The sequence below is a fragment of the Meles meles genome, chromosome 3, assembly GCF_922984935.1.
Source record: "Meles meles chromosome 3, mMelMel3.1 paternal haplotype, whole genome shotgun sequence".
NCBI lineage: Eukaryota > Metazoa > Chordata > Mammalia > Carnivora > Mustelidae > Meles > Meles meles.
In genome coordinates, this window is record NC_060068.1 from 4,144,856 (window position 1) to 4,163,027 (window position 18,172).

The 18,172-nt window shown below is 60.1% G+C and overlaps 1 protein-coding gene across 6 annotated transcripts; it reads left to right on the plus strand.

Moving 5' to 3' along the window:
- Positions 1-3,718: 3,718 nt before the first annotated feature.
- On the plus strand, positions 3,719-17,232 carry IBA57 (iron-sulfur cluster assembly factor IBA57). Of its 6 annotated transcripts, XR_006817712.1 has the most exons (5): positions 3,720-4,191; positions 6,752-7,098; positions 7,329-7,492; positions 14,114-14,192; positions 14,445-17,232. XR_006817712.1 is itself a non-coding variant. In XM_045999646.1 (4 exons), exons 1-4 carry the CDS (start codon positions 3,851-3,853, stop codon positions 8,964-8,966), a joined length of 921 nt encoding a protein of 306 aa, XP_045855602.1. In that variant the 5' UTR covers positions 3,719-3,850; the 3' UTR covers positions 8,967-9,972. The 6 variants fall into 6 exon arrangements, 5 of the variants coding, with proteins under 5 accessions (XP_045855602.1, XP_045855603.1, XP_045855599.1 ...); XM_045999646.1 differs by lacking the exons at positions 14,114-14,192; positions 14,445-17,232 and adding an exon at positions 8,898-9,972 and having other exon boundaries at positions 3,719-4,191; XM_045999647.1 differs by having other exon boundaries at positions 14,114-17,232.
- Positions 17,233-18,172: the final 940 nt, after the last annotated feature.

Below are 18,172 nucleotides of genomic sequence, written 5' to 3' on the forward strand. Positions count from 1 at the left end.
GGCCCTTCAGTGGCTCGAGGGAGACCTGAAGGTTCCATCTGATTTCGTCTGACCAACGTGCACATCCCCAGTCCTGGTGGAGGTGGCTGCCGTGCTGAACAGTGCCAAGCAGGCTCGGCTTGCTGCCCAGTGGGAAGGTCAGGGACGGTTCCGGGTGGTGCCTGGGCGGCTGCTGGCCAACCCTGCAGGAGGGCTGGTGGGAAGCACATTCCTCTGCTGGCTGCGGGCCAGGCTGACGTGAGGCTGGAGGAACGTGACCCCCAGTCTGTGTTGACCTGGCAGCTTCCTCCCTGGTCCTCCTGGGCTGGTAGGGGGTGCTGGGTCACCTGTGGAATGCCAGGCCGGCAGAGGAAGACCGTCTCCACCGAGGGCCAGCAGCCAGGGGAGTCGTGTACCAGGACTGGCAGGTTACAGCCAGGATGGCAGCCAGGACACCAATGGCCTGGGAGGCCCTGCGGGGGCTGCTCTATGCCCCTAGCACTCCCACCCGCCCAGAAGGACCCGGCACCTCTCAGGTTTGGGGCAGCATGGCCTCAAGGAGGCTTGGGGAGTGCCGGGGTAGCTGGATATGGCGAGGGATGGGCGGGTGCAGGGCCCGGGGTAAGGCTGTCCTGAGGCATGGGGACTGTGCCAACAGGCCCTTCCTGTGGAGATGGCCTGGATGGCGGCTGGTGTGAGGCACCCATGTTGTCTGGGCCCCGGGGATGAGTGTACAGAGATAGGAAACCAGACCAATCAGCGGGGCCTCCAGCACCTCAGAAGCAGGCTGGGGCGGGGTTCAGCCTGGCGTCTGAGGCCAGTGTGAAGACCACAGGTGGAAGGCCACAGCCCCTTCACGGGGGTGGGAGGCTCAGGGTGCACGTGGCTGCACCAGCCAGAGTTTTCCCCAAGGGGTGCCCTCAGCATTCAGTCCCGAGAACACCGCCCGGCTAACCCCAGGGCACACGCTGCAGGGGGGCATGGTGACACATAGCAGCTCGACCTGCTGGATGCAGGTGTGGGAAGGGAGGCCGTGTGAGGACATGGAACTGCAGGGCCCCGGGGAGCTGGGTGTGGGGGGGGTGCTTGGCAGGCTGTGGGTCTGGAGTGCACACATGGGTTTGCAGTGACCCATGGGTGGTACGGCAGGTCAGGTGAGGTCAGATGACACCGCACAGAAGGGCCAGGCCTTACTTGCACCCAGCACTGCTACAGGGGCTCAGACAGGTGGGCCAGGACTGGAGGGGCGGGGGCAGGGAGCACAGGCTGCCTGAAGGCTAGGGAGGGCCCGTGGGAATTTGTGGCTACCCTGGCTGTGGGAGCACAGGTGGGACTCAGAGACAGGACTGTGTCTCAGAGCACCCCGCAAAGGGGAGCATGGACCAGAGACAGCGGCTGATGGGGGAAATGGGGTTCCAAAGCTCTGCTTGGGTACAGATGTGCGCCCCCAACATCCTCGTGCAGACACTCTAATCTCCCCATGTGACTGTCGTCGGAGACGGGCCCTAGGGGAGGGAGTCAGGGTTCCATGAGGTCAGAGAGGTGGTGGGGGTCGGGGGGGGGGACAAGGAGAAGGGACACCAAAGACAAGAAGGCATTGCCTGCATGCCACAGAGAGGGACCTCACCAGAAATCCACCCTGTTCTGGGACGCTGGAGACACAGACGTCTGTGTCTGGAGACGGGAATTGTTTAGGCCCCAGTCTGGGGCACCTGTCATACAGATCATTGATAACTGACACACCGAGGGAATGGTGTGGTGGGTCCTTGAAAAGTTAGACACAGGATCACCATACGACCTGGCAATGTCACTTGGGCTCTATACACCAGTGACTGTGGCATTACTAACAAGAAGCAGGGCCCAGGTTCCTGACAGAGCCCCTAAAGCCCCTGGAGTTCTCAGTGCTGAGAGCCATGAAGGTAGCTTCTGTTATGTAACGAGGTGACTTTGGAAAGCCCCTCAGGGTGGAGGCTGGTGGCCAGGGGACCAAACCCTGGGACCCCAGGGTGCGAAGTGTCAGTCCCACCCCCTAACCTAGGGGGCGGGAGACAGCTGGAGGTGGGATCCATCATCCCCCACCAATGGCCCACAGACGAAGCCCCCATAAACCCCACAAGGCTGGGCTTGGGGAACTTCTGGAGACCACGTCAGATGTAGGGAGAGGGATGCCCCCCGGAAGGACACGGAAGCCCCATGCCTCTGCCCCAGGGCCTTGCCCCCAGTGTGTCATCCATCCGCTACTTCTAAGTTTTGTCTTGTCACAATAAAGGGGTTAATGCAGGAAGGAGAGTGTTTCCCTGAGCTCTGTGAGCCGCTCAGCACGTGCGTGGAACCCGCCAAGGGACTGTGGGGACCTCAGGTCTGTCGCGGGGGTCAGAGTGCATGTGGGCCCCAGACTTGTGATTGGGGCCTGCAGTGTGGTGGTGTGTGGGCATGAAGCGTGACCGCGTGGGGAGTGAAGGGGTCTCCCTCTGCGTGGCCGTGACAGAGACTCCGCGTGGGGGGGGGGAGACAGGGACTCCGCTGGGGCGGGAAATGGGGACTCCATGGGGGGAGTGACGCTGACTCCGCGAGGTGGGGCGTGACGGGGACTCCGCGGGGTCATGACGCAGACCCGCGTGGGTCCGACCTGACTGCGTGTGGACAGGCTCCGAGCTGAGGGCCCCCCAGCTGGTGTGTGGCGCCCTCCCCCCAAGCACACGTAGTGACCCTAAAAGTAAGAGGGGAAGGACGGAGCAAGAGCCGAGGACCCCAGCAGCGTGGTTCCTGCACACCACACCCCAGTGGCTGCGACCAGGGTCTCCAGGAGATGCACACACACGTGGGAGCAACATTCACCACGGCGCACGAGTGGAGCGACAAAACGCCCACCACGAGGGCATGGCTGCACAACCGGCGCTATGTCCACACCACAGAACCCTAGCCACCCTTTAGGAGGAGCACCTGACACGCTCACGGCGCCAGCCTGTCACAGAAGCACGCACATGGCATGATTCCGTTAGCGAGTCCGGGTCCCAGACGGAGGAGGGAGTGGGGGTTTCCAGGGCTGGCCGCGGGCAGAAAGGTCACCAGTTCTGGCTGCCCACGATGTGAATGCGCTCCACGGGGCTGGAGGTGTCTGCATGAAAGGATGGGGATGGCTCCCCACAGTAACGCCAGCGGGAACTCTGCTCCCACAGCAGGGGCGGCGCGGGGACCCGCGCAGGTGCCCCGACCGGAAGCAGCCAGGGGGTGGGGCGGGACGCTGACGGACAGCTCGAGGCCCTGCCCCACCGCTGCGTCCCGCCACCAGACGCAACCCCCCCCCCCCGCAACAAGTCCCGCCTCACGCGCTCCGTTCCCGCCCCTCCCTGGCACAAACCCCGTCCGCAGACACGAGTCCCACGGCGCACGCTTCGCCCTGCCCCCAGACCCAAGTCCCGCCCCGCACGCCCCACCCAGGCCCCCACAATGAGACACAGTCCCGCCTTCAAACACAAGCCCCGCCCCTTCCGTGCTCCTCTCCGGCGCAGACCCACACACGCACGCCCCACCCCAGACACAGGTCCCGCCCCGCCCACAGAACCCTCCCCACCCTGACTTAAGTCCCTCCCCGCACGCCCCACCCCAGACACAGGTCCCGCCCCGCATGCCCGGCCCCGTCCCACACAGGTCCCGCCCCACACGCTCCGCCCCGCCCCAGACACAGGTCCTGCCCCGACATGCTCCGCCCCGCCCTCAGACACAAGTCTCGCCCCACAAGTTTCGTCCCCGCTTCTCTCAGGCACAAGCCCCGCCCCCCGCGTCCACCCGCCCGCCGCCAGGGGCCGCTGTGGCGTCCACCCACCGCCCGCCCCGGCCGCCCCGTCACGCCGCCTCACTCCTTCCCAAGATGGCGGCCGCGGCCCTGCTGCGAGGCGCGGTTCCGGGACGCAGCGGCCCGGCCTGGCGCTGGCGGCTGCGCGCGACCCCGAGGCGTCGCCTGGTCCACGGCTCGGGCCGTCAAGGCGACGACCCCGCGGGCGGCGCGGCTTGGGCCTGTTTCCCGCTAGGCGAGCGCGCCTTGCTGCGCGTGCGCGGTCCCGACTCCGCGCCCTTCCTCCTGGGGCTGCTGACCAATGAACTGCCGCTTCTGGGTCCCGCGGACGGCGCGACCCCGCCCCCAGCACGGGCGGGCTACGCCCACTTCCTCAACGTCCAGGGCCGCACGCTCTACGACGTCCTGGTCTACCGGTGAGCGCAGCAGCGGCGCGGGGGCGGGGCGTCCGACGGAGGGACCGGCCGCTCCGGGAGGGTGCAGGTCTAGGAACCTCCCCAAGCCGGGCATCTAGGCGGGGGCTCCCGGAGGCCGGGGAAGGCCGTCCGGAGCGGGGCACGGGGGGCGTGGAGGCATCCAGGGGCAGATACCTGCGATGGGAGGGACGCCCGAGGGGAGGCTACCTGAGGGGCGTTGGGGGGAGGACACCTGCGGGTGGGAGCGGAGTCCGGGGAGGGGGCGAGCTCCCCTGAGGTGGGAGGGGCGCCTGCGGGTGGGAGGGGTCCCTGGGGGAGGCCACCTGAGGGTAGTGGCGCCCCGGGGGAGTACACCTGAGGTTGGGGGGGCCTGGGGGGAGGAGTCCTGAAGGCGGGAGGCCACCTGAGGGTGGGAGGGTTCCCCGGGGGAAGCACACCTGGGGCGGGAGGGCCCCGCCCCAGGGAGGCCTAACTGAGGGCTGGAGGGGCATCGGTGGGAGGCTGTCAGAACTGGCACCTGGGCGGGCCAGCTGCTCGCACTTGGTCTCCAGGGGCGCACCTTCGGAGTGACTGCTTGGGCTTAGCCCTGCTTGGGAAAGCAGTGGTGTGAAGTTTGCAGTGCTGCGGGGGATGGCCCCAGCGTTGGCGGCCCTCTTCCAAGGGAGGTGAGGAGCCAGGTGCATTTGTCCCAGCCAGCCCTCCTGTTCGGTCTCCGGCTGCCTACCTGCGTCTATTCCAGGGGTCTGTCCCCGGGAGAGGGCCACTTCCCTGGGAGCCCAGCGCCCCTGCTCCGTACTCTCTGGAATTTTTGGTGTCAGTGGCCTTGTTGCTTCGGCAGGGCTCCCTGTTCTGGCTTCCCGGAGACAGCACCTTGTCTCGAGGGTGGCTCTGGTGTTTTCCATTTGAAGTGGACTTTACTTTTTGGAGCCGTTTTTGGCTCCCCTAGGTTGGAGGGGAAGGGAAGGGGAGCTCCTGTAGGCATGTAGCCGTCCTTGGGTCTGCGTTGCCCCCCATCTGACGGACCCGCATTGATGCTCCATCAGCTGGAGCCCTCCTTTCCGCGAGGGTTCACTCTCCGTGGTGTGCCGTGCTGTGGCTTTGACGAGTGTAGAAGGACGTGTGCCCGTGACCCCCAGTACCCTTCCCCCAGTCCCACACGCATTGTCTTGCCTCCTGTGATCTGGGGTGACGGTCGGGTGGGACATGGGCCACTGCAGAGTGCATGCACGTTCGTCCAGGCTCCGTGTGCTTGCCTATGCGTCTGCCTGTGTGCAGATGTCTGTGACTTGGTCGTATGTGTGGGCCCGTGTCATCTTCTGTCACCACGGGGTCCCCTCCTCCCCCTGTGCAGCACACCTGCCCTTCTCAGCCCCAGCAACTCGCCCAGCCCCTGCTCCCCACCTCTCTGAGGGGTGGTCATCTCAGCAGAGTTAGAGAAAGGAAGTGGTGTGGGATTGGGCTCGCACACCTTGACGCCCTTTGACTCTGTCCACCCGTATCCTGTTTATGGGGATGAGGGTAGACGGGGTGTACGGTGTAGGCTGAGTCCCCAGAGGTGGGGCAGCAAGCCAGCCCCTGCAGCTCCTTCCTCTGAGGGTGACTGGTTTCTCCAGGGCAGCACTTAACCCTGTCCTGTCTGGGGTCTGGGGGGACCTGTCCTGCTGGTGGGGTCTGGGGGAGGGGTCTAGGACATCAGCTGGTGGGGTCTGGGGGAGGGGTCTAGGACATCAGCTGGTGAGGTCTGGGGGAGGGGTCTGGGACATCAGCTGGTGGGGTCTGAGGGAGGGGTCTGGGACATCAGCTGGTGGGGTCTGTACTAGTTGATGGCCTCTCTAACACACACTCCTGGACGGTCTTACCCACTCCGTCTCAGTTTCCACGGGGCTGTATGTCCTTGTTCCATCATTCTCTACAACCAGGATCCCAGCTAGGTATTTGGGTCATGGACATCTGCACTAAGGTCCCCTGCGGTAGGCTCTCCTCTGGGCTCATCTGCCCATAAGCACCCCAGCTGTCCCACCTGGTTCCCACACTGGTCATGGGGTTCCAGGGTCCCTTCAGGGGGCGTGGCTGCCCAGAGTGGGGGTTAGAGTATTCCTGGGCCCTCCAGAGCTCACCTGGGGGAAGTGGGGGTGGGGGGGACGGCGGGGGTGAGCTCGGGGAGAGAGTGGCCTTATCGCACACCCCCTTGTCCCTGATGTGTGTGTTGTCCTACCAGCTCCCCCAGCCTCTGCCCCTCTTGAAGTCCGAGTGCCAGCACCTGAGACCTGCGGCCTCTATGGAGCTAGAGAAGGCAGGTCCTGGCTGTCGGGCTGCTGGTGGCTTTCCGCGTCACCGTGAGGGCGCACAGTACCATGACCCCCACTCCCGAGCCCTGCTCTCCACCCCAGCCCCAGCCGACCCATGGTGTCTCACCCCTCACGTCCTCTGCCCCTTGGGCACGCACCAGCTCTGCCAGAACCCTGGGCTGGGAGGGACCGCGCAGCCGTCCTGGGCGGTCAGCGGAGGTCTGTGGCCATGCATCCGGCCCACCTTCAGGAGCCCCGGTCTCTGCCGGCAGACTCCCAGAGTGCAATCGTAGCGAGGCGCCCGCCTTTCTCCTGGAGTGTGACCGCGCAGTGCTGGGTGCACTGCAGAAGCACCTGGGGCTGTACAAGATCCGGCGGAAGGTCACCGTGGAGCCGCGCCCCGAGCTACGCGTGTGGGCCGTGCTGCCCTGTGCCCCGGTGGAGGCCTACGGGGCTGCGCCGCTGCGGGAGCCAGCCGAGAGGACCACCATCCTCGCCCGCGATCCCCGGACCTGCCGCATGGGCTGGCGTCTTCTCACCCAGGATGAGGGCCTGGCCCTGGTGCCCGGCGGCCAGCTGGGAGACCTCCGGGACTATCACCGGCACCGGTACCAGCACGGTATGGGCGCGGGACTGGGACGCGGTGGGGGCTCGCGGTGTGGTGGGCTCCTGCCCTGGGAGGTCCGTGGTGAGCACTCCTCACCTCCAGCGCTGGCTGGTCACACCTCCCAAGCCCCCCACCGCTGCCAGACGATAGGATGCAGAGAGTGGGCCCTGTGGGCCGCGGGGCTCAGGAGGGCTGCCCCCAGCCCCCAGTCCTCAGGGAGCTGCTTCCCTCCCACCCCACAGGCGTTCCCGAGGGCGTGCATGACCTGCCCCCAGGAGTGGCCCTGCCCCTGGAGTCCAACCTGGCTTTCATGAACGGTGTCAGCTTTAGCAAGGGCTGCTACATCGGCCAGGAGCTGACAGCGCGAACCCACCACATGGGCGTCATCCGCAAGCGGCTCTTCCCGGTGAGGCTGTCGGGCCCTCTCCCAGCAGGTGGCATCACCCCTGGGGCCTTGGTGCTCACTGAGTCAGGGCAGGCAGCCGGCAAGTACAGAGCGGGCCAGGGAGATGTGGGCCTGGCCCTGCTGCGGTCGGAGAAAATCAAGGGCCCTCTCCACATCAGGACCTCTGAGAGTGGCCGGGTGGCCTTAACTGCATCCGTGCCAGACTGGTGGCCCACAGCCACCAAGTAGCACTGGAAGTCCCCTGGCTTCTGTGGGCTCTGGAGCTGCCAGGGGTCATGGAGGGCCCCGCCTTCGGTTGGCCCCCACCGCCATGGTGGTCCCATTAATGCACCCCCCTCTAGAGGCCCCTCAGAGCAGTGGGCCCCCATGGCTGCGGGCATCGGGGTCGTGCTTCCTGCCCACTGTGCTTCCCAGAGGGTCTGATGCCCAGCTTGGGCTGTTCTTTCTGGCTGCTCTCTGGCTATCCCGCGGCCTGGGGCTGAGGAGAGCAGGCCTGTACCTGCTTCCAGGCTGAGCTGAGTTGCAGCTTCTGCCAGACAAGTATGGACAAGACCCTGGCTCTGTGGGTTTGGGGGGCCACCAGCCCGGGACAAGGATGGTCCAGAGCCTTGCCCCTGGACTGCCTGCACCCCGCCGTCTGGTGTTGGTGGGCTGTGGGTAGTGCCGTACAGTGTGCAGGCTAGGGGCACTCCACCTGAGCACTGTGGTCTCAGCAGCGTACCCCTCTTTCCCTGAGCTGCTCAGGGTGCGGGAAGGAGCTCCTGTCTGCTTAACTTACGTGCTGCTGTTTGGGGATGTGGCCGTGTCTGCACAAGAAGAGCTGACTTCCCTTTTTAAACCACTGACTTCCATGGTTCTGTGCAATGTGAATCTCACGGTCACGGGGTGTCCCACTTGACACCCTGGCGTGGCTATTAAAGTGTGACGCAGAAGCAGCCCGTGTGCAACTCTGGCTTCGTTTTGGGCGGAAGGTGGTGGGACATGGTTCTGGGTGGAGCATGGCAGATGGAAGACAACAGCAGAGCCCTAGAAAGAGACCTCAGAGGCTGGGATGGCTGGGGGGCACCGGGTCTGGAGCAGATAGCGAGCGGCAGGTGGTGGGAGGCCTGGCCGCTCTGGGCCCCTCAGCTCTGCTGCCCCTTTGTATCAGCTACGTGGTTTGCAAATATTTTCTCCCATTCTGGGCTGTCCTTTCCCCTTATAAGTGGTTTCACCTCCTAGTCAGAAGTTTGTCATTCCATGGGGTCCCCCCTCCTGACAGAATTTGTCCTTTGTGCTTGGGTGTCATGTCCATTTGTGGCCGGGACCACTGCCTGGGAGAATGTTCCCTGTGTTTTCTTCTGGGGACCTTACACTTGCTCCTGTGATCTCTTTTGGGTTAATCTTTGTGGACGGTGTGAGAAAGCTTCCAGTCCACTCTGCACATGTGGATATCCAGCACGGTTTCTTAAGGGCACTGTCCCTGACCCACTGAGCATTCTTGGAGAGATGGAAGCTTTCTGCGTGTCATGAGGATGCTGGGAAGGTGCTCGCATGAGCTGAGTCTTTCCATGATGACAGCTGTATTTGATCATAAAGGAGAGTTAATAACAGTTATAAAGCAGGCTCACTGTGACCGTTCAGTGGGCGACATGGCACACAGAGCGGGTTGGAAGACAGACCACACGACAAACAAGATAACAGAGGGGACAGGATGGTAGCAAAGCAAACGTGAAGTCATTCTGGGCACAGTGAAGACAAGGCCTCGGTCTGGTCCAGGTCGGCTCTTGGCACTTCCTGCTGCTGCTGTTCAAGCAGGGAAGGATGTGGGTTCTGCTGGGGGATCGAAGGCTCAGAGCCCTTGGGGGCAGCTGCCTTCTATGTGGTCAGACATAGAGGGGCCACGAGTCTGAAGAGTCCCAACGGTTCTCTGCCAAAACCCTCCCCTTTGAAAGGAGTTACTCGGTCATGGGCCTCTACAGTCCTCCTCTGGCTCTGCTCTTTATCATTTCGGTGGGGGGCATAGATGACTCTGGTCCCAGAGATATCTGGAAGCTGCAGTCCCCTCAACTGCTGTGTCATTACTGGGTCCAGGCTCCTGCTTGACATGAAAACCTCATGGAGCTCTCCATACTTCCTTGCTCTGAGCCGCTGGGCGGGATCCTCTGTCTGTTTAGAGATCTGGTCCTTTCTGCTTCTCTGCTCTGAGCTGGTGGGTGGGATCATGTCTCTGGGGCGGGATCCGGATTGAGTGTTTAGCCAGCATATGTGTGTATGTGGGTGCATTGGAAAGCACACATATGTGGAGGTGCCTGGATGGCTCCATCAGTTAAGAGTCTGACTTTGGTTCTGGGCATGATCTCAGGGTCCTGGGATTGAGTCCCGCATTGGGCTCCTCCTTAGAGGGGACCTGCTTCTCCCTCCTCCTTGCCACTCTCTCTGTTTGTGTGCCCTTACTTACAATTAAGTAAAATCATAAAATAAAATTAAAAAACCACCCATGTACGTGGGCTACTCTGGGGACATTTCTTCCACATGTACCACTGGCTGCTAGCTGGTGAACCGCGAGTCTTCAGGGCTGTTGCTCATGTATTTTTCCCGGAAACCTGTGTTCTCCAAAACCAACAACATACATGATGCCGGGAAGGGAGTGGCATTTGGTCCAGGGTGCAAAGCTCTGTAACCCCCAGCCTCCCACAACACAGCTGTTCTCAGCACGAAGCGACGGAAGTGAGGCACGTGTAACATGCAGATGGGCTCTGATTGCTGGGTCTCTTGAAGGGCCTTCGGGACCCGTGGGGTACGGGGACTCCATGGGGAGAGCCACGGTGCTGAAACACCTGCTCTGACCAGCTTCTTATGCCTGAACTCTAACTGGGATTTCTTGGGAAGAAATGGCTCTGGAGGCAGGTGGGAGAGTGGGTGATGAAGGAGATGCCTGACCACAGGCCTGGCTGCACAGCTGCTGTGAGGCCACTCCTGCCCTTGCCCAACTTGCCCTGCCTCAAGGCCTTCACTGTCGTCCTCACCTTGACTCTCTCTGTGGCTTTCACCATGTTTCTCCCCTTGGCCCACCCCTTGGTCCTCTCCTTGGTTCTCACCATCACCCTCACCATGGTCCTCACTATGGTCCTCACCATGGCCCTCTCCCTGATGCTGCCCAGCTCCAGCCTCTGCAGTGTGCAGGGGGCAGTGGGGGGAGCTTTTCTGTTGTCACTGGTTTCCTTTGCCCTATGAGCCAAGCTCCCTGCTCCTCAGAGTTGGAACATGAAACACCAGTTTGGGTACCCCTGTCTCCTCCTGGCTTTGGCCTTCCTGGCTTATCCACATGGCTGAGTTCCTCGGGTTTCTGCCTGCATACCTGCCCATTCAGGCCCTCTATTTATTACACCCAATGACCCATGCTGGGAGCTGCCTCGCCAGGGAGGTCCCCTCATGGGGTCCTGCATCGAGGCCAAGCACACTGGCTTGTCTTTCCTCCCCAAGTTGTATCATACTGTTATCTTTTTAGCGGCAGTTGGGATGAGAGCCTGTTCAATTCAGTTTAACGGCACAGGAACGCCGTGAAAAGCCCGTGTCCTTCCCAGCCTCCTGGAGGTCCCCTGGTTCGGCCGGTGTGCCGTGTAGACGCTACATTCCTGCATCTGCATCCACACACCTCATGTTGTGCCGCTCTTTTCCAGTCTGAAAGGAGACTGTGACTTCTGTGTTCTGTGACTCATTTCCACCCTGGACACAGGTGTGATGACTGCTTTTATGTGTCAGTGCGCCTGGACCATGGGGGTCCAGACATTTGGTGCAACACGGGGGGTGTGTTTGAGGGCACTTCTGGATCAGCTTAACGATGGACTGGGGGGCTGCATGAAGCAAATGGCCCTCCCGATGTGGGTGGGCCTCACTGAATCAGGTGAAGGCCTGCGTAGAATAGACAGGTGGAGGAAGAGGGACCTTGTGCTGTCCGACCGCCTGACCTGGGACATCAGTTTTCTCCTGTCCTTGGGCTTGCTGAACTAGGTGTATGTGTATGGGCATCATGGTGGTTCCTTCTCTGTAGAGAACCCTAGTACTGCTGTCTTTCCACGGGAAGGGCTGAGCACAGGACCTGCCCATTGTTCTGTGACCGTGTCCTGGTGTATTTGATTCTTCCCTGGCTGCTGAGCATGTTGACCATTTTTTGCTACCACGTGGTGCCTCGAATATCCTTGTGTTGACGGGTGCCTGTGTAAGACTTCCTGAACGGCATGAGTGGGGTGGGCGTCATTTCCACAGTGCTCTTTTGGTATCTTTTCTTGGGTAGCCACTACAAATTCCAGTGTGGTGAGGTTAGTTTCTTTCTCTTTCAGGATTGCTGTTCTGGGTCTTATATAAGATGTCTATGTCCATGTGGTCTTGATTTTCTTCTAAAAGTTTTTGTTTTGATTTTTTTAAAGATGACTTTATTTGTTTCAGACAGAGAGAGAATGCAGTGGGAGGGGCAGAGGAAGCGGGAATCTGAAGCGGGCTCTCTGCTGAGTGTGGAGCCCAAGGCAGGGCTCTGTCTCACAACCCTGAGACTATGACCTGAGCCTAAATCGAGAGTGGGATGCTTAACCACCCAGATGCCCCTGTTTTCTTTCTTCCTTTTTTTTTTTTTTAAGATTTATTTATTTATTTATTTGACAGAGAGAGAGATCACAAGTAGATAGAGAGGCAGGCAGAGAGAGAGGAGGAAGCAGGCTCCCTGCTGAACAGAGAGCATGACGCGGGACTCGATCCCAGGACCCTGAGACCATGACCTGAGCCGAAGGCAGCGGCTTAACCCACTGAGCCACCCAGGCGCCCCTCTTTCTTCCTTTTTTTTTTTTTTTTTTTAGATTTTATTTATTTATTTGACAGAGACAGAGAGATCACAAACAGGCAGAGAGGCAGGCAGAGAGAGAGGGGGAGGCAGGCTCTTCTGCTGAGCAGGGACCCCCATGTGGGGCTTGATCCCAGGACCCTGAGATCATGACCTGAGCAGAAGGCAGAGGCTTAACCCACTGAGCCACCCAGGCACCCCTGTTTTCATTTTTTTAGTTCAGTTTTTAAGTTCATCTCAGCTTGATTATTTCATTGAAGTAAGGTTCACATAACAATACCCATTGTATTTTTCTATTTTTAACTTTATATTGAGATATAATGGACATGCAGTATTACATTCATATCACGTGCACACGTCGGGAATGGAGAATCAGCCACTGTAAAGTGTACGGTTTCATGGCATTTAGTACATTCCCATTGTTGGGCCGGCATCCCCGTCATGTCCCCCCACCCCTAAGCAGGAAGCCCATGCCCACTGGTGCCCACCTCCGCCCCTCTCCCCACTTGTGGCCCCCTCCCCCCCGGCCTCTGCTCTGTCTCGGGCTTTCCCAGGTTTGGACCCTGGCAGGGATGAAATCACACAGGATGCGGCCTGAACTTGTGTTCGGGTGCTGCAGCCGAGGGTCCGGTTTTCCGGGTCCAGACCTATGATCCTTGGGGCTATGTCCTTGGGCTGTTCCGCAGCTGAAGGGCATGTGGACTCAGCTCTGATGGAGACCACGTCCTTGGGCCGTTCCTCAGCCCAAGGGCATGTGGGGACTGTGCTGCCGTGAGTACTTTGCCACGGGCTCCTTGTGGGACAGCTCGGTTCTGTTGGGCACATCTCCAGAGCTGAGGTGGTCCGTGGTAATTCCGTGGGTGATCAGCCTTGTAGTAGTGTCCTCAGACCACGGAATAAACTGGTACCAGTCGATGGCCTGAGGCACCAGAGAGGTGGTCGCCCACCGTCCAGGTGTCTGTGGGGCACATGCTCCCTTCCGAGGCTCGGGGCAGAAGCTTCCTGCTTCCTGCAGAGCCTGGGGTCTGTGGCTCAGTCTTCCTAGGACCGCTTCTGCCAGAGTGTTTTGGGGTCCCCTTCCCTCTGTATGGGGTTACCAGTTCTTGGGTCTGGGCCCATCCTGCTGACCTCCTCTAAACTCGATTGCATCTGCAAAGACCCTGCCTCTCTCTAAGGTCCTATGATTCTGGGGGTGAGGACTTTGACATCTCTTTTTCTGGGGGCACCATTCATCCCATGACAGGTGCAAAGTGTGTTTCAGAGGAGAGCTGGTGGTTCTGGTTTCCTGGCTTTCTGTTCCATTCTGTTCTATGCTCCTCTGTTCTCCCCTCCCCTCCCTGGCCTGTCCAGCCCCACCCCTGAGCCACTGTCTTCATCACTGTGGCTTCCTGATAAGCTGCTGGCACATCTCAGAGGCAGTAGTTAGGAAGCAGAGCCTGTTTCTGGCTTGGAGAGTGTTCTCTGGCCTCCCGACTCCCCTGGCTCTTGCCATTGAAGGCCCAGGAACAGCCCTGTGGAGGCCTCCTGCTGTGTGCTGTGCCCTGCAGATGACTTCCTTCAGCCCTGGGACAAAAATGCCGTGATGGGATTTTGCATGGACTGACTCTCAGAACATGATGCTCAGGAGACAGTGAGTAGGGGTCTTGAAGTTCTTTGGAAAGGCCCACAAGGCAGCGACTGATCTGAGTGACCGGGTCACTAGCAAAGCCCTGGCCATGAGAAGGGCCCCTTTCTGACCACCGTATAAGGGCCGGATTGCCGAATTAAGTCACCTGGTTAATTGTGGCCCTTCATTTCTACTCTAGGAATCTGTGCAGCCCTAATCTTAGCTCTTCGGGGAGGGAAGGCAGCTGTTGGCGGGGAGAAGTGGCTCCCTGCTCCGTGGTGAGTCCCAGACCCTGTGCATTCTAATTTTAAACTGTGAGCACAGAACCGGTGGGGTGGGGGCCGCACACAAGGTGCTGCTGGCCCTGGAACCAGGGTGCCTGGGGGCTCGTTTTCCTCAGACATGTCAATAAGGTTTTCCAAAAATTTGGCAAAGACTCTGGGCCAGAAAGACCTTCACCTGTGTTCTCCAGCATTTGTCTGAATGGACGCAGCCTAGATTGCTGTAATCCTTGCATTTCTTTTGTTAAGATGCTGAACCAGAGTCGCTCCCTGGAACACTGTCAGATTGTGGGATCACTCTTGAGTTTCCAGTCGAGGTGGTCACCGCAGCGGGGTGCCATGAGAAAACCTTCTGGGTTGGTGAGAGCTCCCACCGCACTGCAGTCATCTCCAGCAGGTGGTCCGGAATGGCGGGGGCGGGGGGAGGGGGGAAGAGGAATCCTGTTCTGAAAGTAGTTACTACGCTGAGTAATAATGAATCTCAAGCATGTTGCATTTAGTCTGGTGTTCTGCAACCATGCTTTTAAAAAAGATTGTATTTATTTGACATGGAACAAACATGAGCAGGGGGAGGGGCAGAGGGAGAAGCAGGCTTCCTGCTGAACAGGAGGCGGACACCAGGCTTGACCCCGGGGACCCCAAGATCGCAGATCTGAGCGGAAGGGACACACGTAATGCCCCGAGCCACCCAGGCACCCCTGATTCAGCACTTTTTAAGATACCATTTGGCCAAGACGCTGTTTTGGTGAGAGAAGGGATGGTTGATGCCAAGGGCTTGCCCTTTGTGGTGTGCCCCCAGAGCGGCCTGTCTCTGGGGTGCAGTGAGCCCCCCATGAATCCGCCTGTGCCCTCAAGCGGCCGTTGTCCTTCTCATGCGTGTCCCGTGGCTCCGTGCCATCCCATGTGGCCCTTACCCTGGACTCGCTTGGGTGTTTGCAGTGCACACTTTGTGTCCCTGTCTTCCAGCTCATGGGTTCCCTCTGCCGCCCAGACGGCTGCCTCTGAGCCCTCCTGCTGCCTGTCGGACTTTCTGATCCCTCTCTTTATCGCTGTTCTCTGTGCGATGACACACTGGCATGGCACGTCTCCCACAGTTCTCAGAGCAGTGGACACAGCTGCAGTAGCTTCCCTCCTGTCTTGGCATGTCTTGGGCTTGCAGTTGGAAATTGGACACTCCAGACATTACGTTGTAGCAGCTCTGGAGTCAGCTGTGGTGGTCTGTGTTCCTGGTCGTTCCCTGGTAGTATGTGGGCCGTGTCCGTGGGGTCTCTGTGACCTGTGGGGGAGCCATGGCCATCCGCGGTGTCAGCGTGGGTAGACCCCCAACCGGTCTGTGTTTCTGTGTCTCACTGGTCCCTGTGTTCAGTCATGGGGCCAACTGCTGCCCCAGGATGTCCCTCTGCTCCCTCTGTCCCATGGGGGCCCCTCACCTCCTGGCTGTGGGTCCCTTTCCCCTGCCTGACCTCTGGGCCTTGCTCTCAGCTCCTGGCTGCAGGCTCGGTCAAGAGCAAGTGGTGGGGGCACCAGGAACCAGCAGAGGTGCAGGGAACGGGAGCCCCACTTCACAGTATGGTTTCCACTTGATCCCTTACTTCGCTGATTGAGATCGTCTTTTTAAGAGTTAAGTTTGTGGATACAATTCCCCCTCATTTTAAGAATGAGGCTGTATAGCCTGATCTGCCCCAGGACACTGTCATTTCTCTGTCTGCGTGGCATCGATGGGCACAGAGGTTCTTTCCAAAGCTTCTCATCAATGGCAAGGGCATGAGTGTGAACCCTCCTGCTCCCACAACTTGCAGGCCTCCCATTGGGCCAGCTTCTTCCAACCTTTTCCCTTTGTGTCCACCCCCACTCCCTCCCTTCCCGAGTCCCACCCCCCCACCGCCACAACAAGTAGTTTTTGTTTGTTTGTGTGTTTATTTACAGCATAACAGTGTTCATTGTTTTGGCATCACACCCCAGTGCTCCATGCAGTACCTGCCCTCCCTATTACCCACCACCTGGTACAGCAAGTAGTTTTAACCCCTTCTATGTTCTTTCAGATCCAAATTCCAGGCCTTATGTGGAATTCACCTTTCTCCTCATTAAATTTCCCATTTTGTTCCCGGATCTGTGCAGGCTGTGGTCTCACAGCCATTGGTCTTGCACTCAGGAGAAAGGTGTGACACCATCAGCTGTGGAACAAGCAAACCATGGCCACCCTGAGCCACGGTCCCTCTGCTGCCAACTGCAGACACACTGTTCCTGGGGACCGTCCCAAGGTCTCTGGAGGGAAGACCTGGAAGGGAGACTGGCATGCTGGCCTTCCCCTGGGAGAGTGCCTGTGGCTTCCCTTGTGGGATGGTCAGAGAGCAGGGCCACCAGCCCCCCCCACCTCCACTTAAGAAGCACTCCCCTCGGACACTAGAGCACTAGAGGTCACACGCACTCCCCTCTGCAGGAAAGGTTCCCAGGCCTCCGAGTTTGCGGCCTCTGCCCTTTCCTGGGAGCGGGGGTGGGGTGGTTCCAGTGTCGTGGCTGGAGAAGAGGGGCTCAGGCCGCGGGGGTTCCTCTGAGCTTGGGGCTCCCAGACAGACAGATCATTCAGAGCCCAGTGAGAGAGGGGGCTGACAGCATCATGTGGGATGCAGGGCAGAGGAGGGTGACCTATGGAGGGTCACAGGATGCTGCGGGGTGGGGGGAGGACAGAGGAGGAGGGTGAGCTGTGGAGGGTCACAGGACAGAGGGAGGACAGAGGAGGAGGTTGAGCTTGGGGGGTGGGTTACAGGATGGGGGGCGGGAGGCCAGTTGGAGGCCAGTGAGTCACTTGAATGCCGGTTAAGGGATCACTATAGTTGTGATTAACCCCTGGTTACCGTGGACCCATCGGTGTCCATAGAGGCGACGGAGGGACCCCTAGGGCTGGCCCTCAGGCCCGTGGGTCCATATTGAGTGTGGGGCTGTGTCTGCACCAGGAAGGGACACCCCAGTGTCCTGAGGCCTACAAGCATCTTCTTTCCATAACGCACCTTCTGGAACCCTGAGAAATAAATGTCTATTTGAGCTTCCTGGTCTGTGGTTTTGTTATGGTGTGTGTCTGAGCCAAGACTTGGATACCCCAGGGCATCTGGTCTGTGCTTAGAGCCTCGGTGTCCCCACCGCATACAGGGGTGCTGGCTCAGGGGCAGGGGTGAGGCTGAGCATGCCAAGCAGTCCCTCACTGCTGGCTACAGTGGGTCTGCGTCCTCCCTACCCTCATTCCCCCCTCCCTGGGAGCTCTGGACTTCTGGCTCTCACACCTGCTGTGGTGGGGGTCAGCAGGTAGACACAACAGCTAGAGAGGTCCTTGCATCAAGTGAGTGCAGGGGCCTGGCTGGGTGTCTTGCCCTGGTACCCACCCTCAGATGGGGTCCCTGAGGGTGGGTCTCAGACCTGGGCCGCTGGGGGCAGGAGCCAGCCCCTTCCCAGGAGACTCTCTGGGTCCTGGTTAGGCCCCCACCAGGCAGAGGCCACCTGTCCTCCAGATGGGCCTGGCATTTTGTCCATGCTTGTCCCTACAGCAGGGCCATGGGGATGGCGTTGGGGACAGCCTTCCTGGGGCATGTTTAGCACTGGCCACTGTCTTGCCTGCCCACCCCTGGCCCATGGCCGGGAAGGTCCCTGCCTGGGTTCTCAGGGATCCCCACTCCCATTTAAAGGTGCCATGGACACCCAGCCAGGCCAGGTGTTGCTCGAAGGACCAGGGATAAAGTATCTGCCTTCGGCATGTGTGTGGTGGGGACAGATGGGGGCTGGTGCTGGGGCCTGTGCTGACTTCTGGCTGCCTGCCTCCACCCCCATCCAGAGGCTCAGGACTTCCAGATGGCCATTGCTCTTGGCATACTCCTGGGTCCCCCTCTCCCCTCTGGCTGGTTCTGGGTCACTTTCTAGCTGGGTCCGGGTCCCCCCTCTCCCTTTTGGACAGTCTGGGTCCCCCTGTCCCTCTGGCTGGTTCTAGG